The sequence below is a fragment of the Camellia sinensis genome, chromosome 3 (assembly GCF_055761805.1).
Source record: "Camellia sinensis isolate YWXY chromosome 3, ASM5576180v1, whole genome shotgun sequence".
Taxonomy (NCBI): domain Eukaryota; kingdom Viridiplantae; phylum Streptophyta; class Magnoliopsida; order Ericales; family Theaceae; genus Camellia; species Camellia sinensis.
The window spans coordinates 162,553,656-162,561,234 of NC_138963.1; the positions used below are offsets into that span (position 1 = coordinate 162,553,656).

The following is a 7,579-nucleotide window of genomic DNA, read 5'->3' on the forward strand; positions in this document are numbered from 1 at the left end:
TTGCAAAAGTGTAAACTTGGAATATGTGTGTAAGTTTATGAAAGAGCTATGTTTTAAATTTGCACAAAAACGGACTTCGATTCGATCGATTTTGAAATTTTTACCAGTATGCGACCAAAAGAGCATTTTTAAAAAAAACAAAGGAATTATGTTTATCTTTTGGGGATTTTGATCAAAATAGGATGTCATAGTTGAATAATACTTGAAGAATGAGTTTGGAAAGAAAATGATATTTTCTTGGGCATTAATGGTGTTATTTTGCTTAATGTATCTGTTGGAATAAAACCGACACAGTTAGAAATTGACCTTGAGAGGTTACCGGACGTAATTATGATATGAAAACTAATGTAGTTGTTCATATTTGATGAGATGTGGAATAGATTGTATTTATCAGAATTTTTGAAATTTAATTGTTTAAATATCTGTTTTGGGCTATCGGTGGAGGATGGCCATGATTATTGTAGAAATGCATGAGACATAGGTAAATTGAACCACATTCTTCATTTGTTACATTGGACATTGCATTACATTCATTTCAGTGGAAATGTATCTGTTTTAGAGAAATGTTTTGAAATGTATCTGTTTGCAAAAAGATGAATACTTTGTGAATCTAGGTAAGGGGTGTAGAACTGTGCGGTTAGGTGTCGAGCCTTCTAGTTTACTGGTAAAAATGACAGTGGTAGTGCATTAGGGCCTACTTGCAGACGCTCACCTAGAGATTCACAGAGCCTATATTCATGTAACAGATATGATTTAAAATGGAAATGGTTTTATATCAGTTGTTGCATCTCAACATTGCACGCTTTATAAAAAGAGAGATAAACTATTTTATCATAATCATGGTATGAGCATACTCCTCTTTAGTCTTGTCATGGTCCATATGTTGTGTAGTACATCTTTACTAGGCTGTGGCTCACCTTATAAGAGAAAACATTTCAGATACATGTGCTATACCTCCGCCAAGGCATTGACTTGGGAGGACTCAGAGCTGAGACTTCATTTTTGTTTTATGGTTATTTATTGAATGTAAGCCTAGGGTTGTATTTGCGTTGAGTTGAAACTCTATTTTGTGTAACCAAGAATGTTCTTGGATAAGTTTGTAAGCCTCTAGGGCACTTATTATCTGTTTGGCTTCCATTTCATACTTGTTGTAAAATGCATGCTTGGAATTGGAACTCGGGCATGTGAACAGTATTTATTTGGCATTTGGGATTAAATGGAAATGGTTGTATGGAATAGTTAGCTATATATATGTGTTTGTCTATCAGGTGGGTTTGTTGTATAATTAGATATACCCGGCCCAAATTTTCATTTGAGAGTAATAAACAATTCAAACAATTTTTCATTTCTTACACCTAAAATTAAAATTAGGGTAAGTTACACTGATACTCCCTGAGGTTTATGTTTATTACAGTTCCCTCCCCTCACCTTTTGGAAATTACATCTCCCTCCCTGAGGTTTAAAATTTCATTACAGATTTCTTCCTCAGCAATTTAATTTTTTTAAATACCAATTTTTCCCTCACTGGGTAAATTACATTGACACCACTCACATTTTGCTTCCCTAAGGTTTAAAGCAGCATTACCAATTGTCTTCTTGGTTAGTATTAGTTGGAAAAAAAATTCATTGAAAAAAAAAATTATTTGAAAAAAAAATTATTATTTGAAAAAAAAATTATTAGTAAAATTTTTAAATTTCTGTTTAAAAACCAACGTAAACTTATTTTTTGAATTTATGTTTTTTTTTTCTCAAATTTACAAGTTGAGACAACAATTTATAAACCAAAAAAAATTATTAAACAAGTTTTTATGATAGTTTTTTTAATTTTTGTAAATATAAATTGAAAACTGAAAACGAAATGGTTACCAAGCAGGCCTCAGATGGTAAAAATGTCGTAAAATTAATAAATAATTAAATAAGTTACCAACATAAGAAATGACTTATCAAAAGATTCTTAGGCTATGTATGGTTTGATTTTTAAAATTTTTTTTAAAAAAAATTAAAAATTAATTTGGTTAAGAAATAAAAAATAAAAAATAATTATGATTTAAAGGTAAAAAATAATTATCAGTTTAACTTTTGGGCAGGTTATATACATGCATATGGTTGTTTCAATTTAGTTTGTAAAAAATTATTTCTAACCACTCGAAAGATAAAAATTATATAAAAATAATAATTATTTTTTATTTTTGTAAAAAATTATTTTTTATAATGGTTGTCTCAGTTTAAAAATTATATAAAAATGATAATTCACATTTTTTAAAAAATCTAAAATAAATATAAATATTTATAATTATCTTGTGCATATCACGGGTGATAGGCTAATAACAATTAAATAAAAGTGCGAAATAATATAATTAAAACAGACTTAAGGGCGTTTTTTGAAACTCATCTGTTTCGATAATTTAAATTATTTATTTTGTTAAACTCTTCGTATATATCACTCACATACAAACAAACAAAAAAATAAAATTAAGTCGATTTGATAAATGTAACATATCTAATTTATAGCATTTGTTTATAAAAAATTAAAAAAAAAATAGAACGCAAACATATTTTTAAAAATAGACTATTTATTTTTTGGGTACAATAATCGTATTAACCTTTTTTTTTTTTTTTGTGGATGACATATACAAAGAGATCAAAAAAATAAATAATTTAAATCATTAAAGCGAGATCCGTAGTGAGTCACATGAGGTCAGACAATGCCGAAGGAATGCATTCCTAATTAGAATATAGGGGATAAAGCGACAGTGATAAAATAATCTAAAAGGGTAAAGTTCAAAAATCAAGTGAATCTTGCAAGAAAGGTCCTTCCAATAGCTAACTCATAATTTAAAACAACTAAGAGTATCTTTAACATTGTATCTTTTATTTTTTTATATATCAAATTTGAATAAAAACTCCATCTAAAGGATGACCAGACAAATGTCACACCGATCAGCCAACCAATGTAATTTTTTCACAAATTTTTACAAGGAAGTGATCGTTCAGGAGGACAACTGACCGGACATCTGATCGGTCGTCCAGTGGTGAAAATGACATGCAACTCCAATGACTGTGAACAGTGATTTAATGAAAGGCACATCCATCCTCAATTTGATAAAAGATTTGAGAAATCTTGAATTTGATACTTATTTGGTGAAATGATTGAAGTAAGAAAAAGCATCTATTTTCATCATGTTTAAATTTGATAAAACAAAAAATGTTGGGTTGGAAATGGTCTATGGACCTAAAGTATACATATTTCTTTCCCATTTGTTTTAAATTTTCAAATTTCTACTTAACATTATAAAGAGTTTAGTGTAAAACAATATATGAATCATCACAATGTTCATTTTAGTTCATGTCAATTTCCACTTGTTCGTAGCATTGGAAATTCATCTTTTTATTGTTGTTTTGTTCTGCTTCAGAGTGAAAAATTAGTTACCATTTTTGTTTCCCAAAAACATATTAATGGTAATTTAGATTTTCTTTTAAGTTGTTATTTTCCTTGCAAAGTAGATAAATTTATTTTTTTTCTGTATTTTTCTTTACTTATTGCATTTTCCCTTTGCTTACCTTTATTTTCTAATTTTCCAAACACTTTTGGCTCTAGGTAGTGTAATAGCATTGCATGTTGGCTCTTAGGCAAGCCGACATATTTTTATTCATAGTAGGCATACAGTCGGGTTAATACACAAAAGCAAACCACAGAATTCTCACATGAGTTCCAAAATAAGTGGGTCTATTTTGGATATTATCTCATTTGAGACAATTATAATGGTGGTTGGTTCTATTTTATTTCAATAGAGCATTGATGCTTTTTTTTTTTTTTTTTAATTATGCGCAATTTGACGAGCAAGAACCACGCCATCAGGCATGGGCGCGACGTAGCACTTATGGTTGTCGGTCTTGATATCGGTGGTGCCGCCAGAGCCGATAATCAACTCGATCAAGCCGCCAGCGATTCCGGCCAGGATAAAGGCTCCTAAAAGGCCAGTCGCAAATCCTGCCATGGCCACGAACATAGATGTTGCCTCCACACCAACCAAATCGGTTGCGATCGCAGCTCCAATAATATCCCCCAATATCGCTCCACCCATCGCTGCTGTGCTGACTACGGCATCGTGTGTCGCGGTTTGAATCTTGTGGTCAGACGAATATATGTCCCACACCATCAGGCCTGCGGTGATAACTACCACCGCAGCGCCACCAATTGACTTTGCCTTGGATAACCATGACTTTATAACACTTCCCCGCCCAGATGCCTGCATGATATCGTCATACACCTACAGACATACATAGATACATACATACGAATTAATGTAATATTAATTAGCAAACAAGTAAGAAAGGAAAAACACCTGCCAAATAAAAGAAGCTAAGGAATTGAAATATTGTCATACGAGTCATACCAGTATCTTGTCTTCCTCTTTCAGGTCTTTGAAAAGCCCACCAAGTCCACGAATGTGCTGGTATCTGCATCATGCATGAGTGATGCATAAATTTGATGGAATTATGACACCTTGAAAATCCGAAGTTTCCAATATTACCAATTAAAAGTTGTGAGAAAGGCAAAAGTGGAGTTCTATTTTTTTCATTTGACTTTTTAAAGTGAACAGCTTTTATAAAACAAACAAAAAAAAGTCAATTTAAAATATTAAAAATTTAATAAAATATTTTAAAAAAAGACAAATAAATAAATGACCAATGATTGAATTGTCACTCTCGCAAAACCCCCCATAAGACCTCACAAATTTGAACCACTTATGATGTGGACCTCACGCATAGGTCCCACGCATACATAGAGGGCCAAGATTACTTTGAAAATATAGAGATCATCCCAAAAAGAGTCTCAAACATTTTTCTAAATAGATATATTACAGCCAGTCTAACACATACTTTTGCACAAGATTGTCAAACGTGAGGCCCTGCTGATTGACCCATCGCGAGAACTCAGTTGACGCAGAACTTCGATACTTGCTGATAAATTTCAACATAGATTCCTTGTATTTGGCTGCTTCCTCTTTCAGAGTCGACACATCGCTCGGATTCCCCGTGTTCAGATTTCCCAATTCCTTGATGAGGGATTCCACGTGAGTGCTTATTTTACTCAAATAATCCTTCCTCACCGTGCAGTTGCGAACAGTTTGGAGTGCACTGTTGGCGCAATACACGATGTACAAGAAGATGTCCTCGGCGATGGGATAACGAACAGCATCGTTCTGGTACTTTTTTTGCAACTCAACTCCTTGGTCCAAAAGGCCTTCCACGGTGTTGTGATTGTCTCGGCAATCTCTGAGGTATTTGGAGCGTTCCTGTTCGGATGGGAAGTTGATGCTTTTTATTGCGTCTACTTCTTTGTACCATATTACCTTAGCAAGTTGGCGCACTTTCTCAACATCTTCCAAAATAACAGGGCTGGCCATTTGATTTGATCGATTGGTGAGGAGAGACAAAGAGCTAGCGCTAATGCCTAAATGATGGTCGACAAAATGGATATATTTTAGGCATGAATATGAACATTTATTTATAAGCGGACAGACTCTGATATCTTATTAAAGTATCCAACTCAAAACCAGTTAGTTATGAGTGGAGAGACTATAAATCTAGAAGACATACACTACCTGTTCGCATATTATTAATCGAATATTTTTGTGTGTAGATACACCCCTATCTGAATCTTATCCGAAAAATCAAGGATGAATTCGACGTTTCGCTTTCAAGAGGTGTGCTATGAAAACAGGTTCTATATATGATACTACTTCTTATCTAGATAGACTAGATTGGAATAATAATAATAATAATTAAATAAATAAAACAAAACAAAGGTCGGTATAAATATAAACTTACTCAACTTAGCGAGTTAATCTCGACCAATTTATTGATAATTTTCTTTAAAAAATACTAACGATATTATCAATCGGATCAAATTGACACAAAATTTAAAATTAAGAATAAAAAACGGGACTAATTGAAAGTGTCGGAACCAAAATGACATAAAAGATAAAATTTAGAAACTACAGGTATAATTTGTCTATAATAAAATATTTGTAAATTCTAATTGTCTTCAATGCAACATGTCATAAAAGTCTAATTAAAACCGTTGGCCATCATGAGTTCAACTTTCATTGAGTGCTAATGATGAGTTTTAAGGAAGAAAAAAAGGGTCCGTTTGGTTTAGTTTTGAAATTATGATTTGAGTATAGAGTTGTGATTTAAGTATGGAATTATGGATTGAGTTTTGAAAGAAAAAAAAAATTTTTATTTGGTTATGAGTTTTAAAAAGAGTCTTGGAAAGAATTTTTGAATTTTGAAAAGAATTTTGAGTTTGGAAAGAGTTTTGAGTTGCGTTTTGTGTTTTGAATTTTTGAATTTTGAGTTGTATTTTGAATTTTTTTGGATTTATTTGTTTAAATATTAAAAAATGTTTACAAAAATTTATTCTTTTATTTTAAATATATAATTTTTATTTAAATATTTTTTTATTTTAAATATTTTATTTTGTAAATATTTTAATTTTTGTAATTGTAATATTTTAAACTCAAAACATAACTTCACACTCAAATTGTAACCAAACACAACTCAAAACTCAATTCAAAAACTATTTTAACACATAACTCAAAACTCAATTCAAAAACTATTTTCAAAACTCATAACCAAATACATAACTCGAAACTCCACACTCCTTTCAAAACTCCACACTCAAATCATACTCAAACACATTGCAAAAAAAATTAAAATATTTAAAAACATATTTATAAAATAATAAAATATTTAAAATAAAAATCACATATTTAAAATAAAAATATATATATTTTTAATTTTTTAATATTTAAAATATTTTGAAAAAATAGAACACACAAATGTATGAAATACAGTGCACATTAAAATAAATAAATAAATATTTAAAATATAACATATTTACCCTACAAAAATAAAATTAAAAAATTTGTTACAATTTTAAAAAAAAAACAACAACAAAATATCAAAATATAACTCAAAATTTTTTTCAAAACTCATAACCAAACAAACTTTCCATTTTCAAAACTCAAAACTCAAAATACGACTCTACACTCATATTATGATTATACAAATAATTTTTACAAAACAAAATAATAATAAAAAAAAATTGAAATTTTTTTTTTTAAAAATAGAGTTTTGAAAAGAGTTTGGTTTTGAGTTTTGAAAGAATTTTAAATTGTGTGTTTGGTTATGAATTTTGTAAAAAATTTGAAATTTTTTTGATTGGAATTATAATTCCAAAAGATAACCAAACGCAATCAAAATTTTGCTTTGTAAGGGTGGGAGAGGTTAACTCCAATGGAGGGGGAACAAATTTTTCGCACTCCAATGGGTGTTAAAGCTTCTAGAAGATATACACTACTTATTCCCATATTATTGATAGAATATTCTCATCAAAATATTCTCATCAACAACAGGACCTGTTTTTATAGTACACCTCTTGAAAGAGAAAGGTCGAATTCGGCCTTGGTTTCTTGGATAAGATTCAGATAAGGATGTATCCACACACAAAAAAATATTTAGATGAGAATCTGTAAATCTAGAACATACACTACTTGTTCGCATATTATTG

The 7,579-nt window shown here is 30.3% G+C and overlaps 1 protein-coding gene across 1 annotated transcript; it reads right to left on the minus strand.

Annotated features, from left to right (window-relative positions):
• Positions 1–3,604: 3,604 nt before the first annotated feature.
• On the minus strand, positions 3,605–5,718 carry LOC114264263 (uncharacterized). Its single transcript, XM_028204864.2, has 3 exons — positions 4,885–5,718; positions 4,398–4,461; positions 3,605–4,271 (listed from the first exon to the last, which is right to left on the minus strand). Exons 1-3 carry the CDS (start codon positions 5,409–5,411, stop codon positions 3,819–3,821), a joined length of 1,044 nt encoding a protein of 347 aa, XP_028060665.2. The 5' UTR covers positions 5,412–5,718; the 3' UTR covers positions 3,605–3,818.
• Between the last annotated feature and the right edge of the window lie 1,861 nt (positions 5,719–7,579).

What these genes read in the sequence shown, in the direction of transcription:
- LOC114264263 (XM_028204864.2), bottom strand. Translation starts at nt 5,411, where the DNA reads ATGGCCAGCCCTGTTATTTTGGAAGATGTTGAGAAAGTGCGCCAACTT. An exon ending in TTTGACAATCTTGTGCAAAA is followed by an intron (nt 4,462 to 4,884) that starts GTATGTGTTAGA and finishes TGCATGATGCAG; the next exon opens with ATACCAGCACATTCGTGGAC. An exon ending in AAGAGGAAGACAAGATACTG is followed by an intron (nt 4,272 to 4,397) that starts GTATGACTCGTA and finishes GTATGTCTGTAG; the next exon opens with GTGTATGACGATATCATGCA.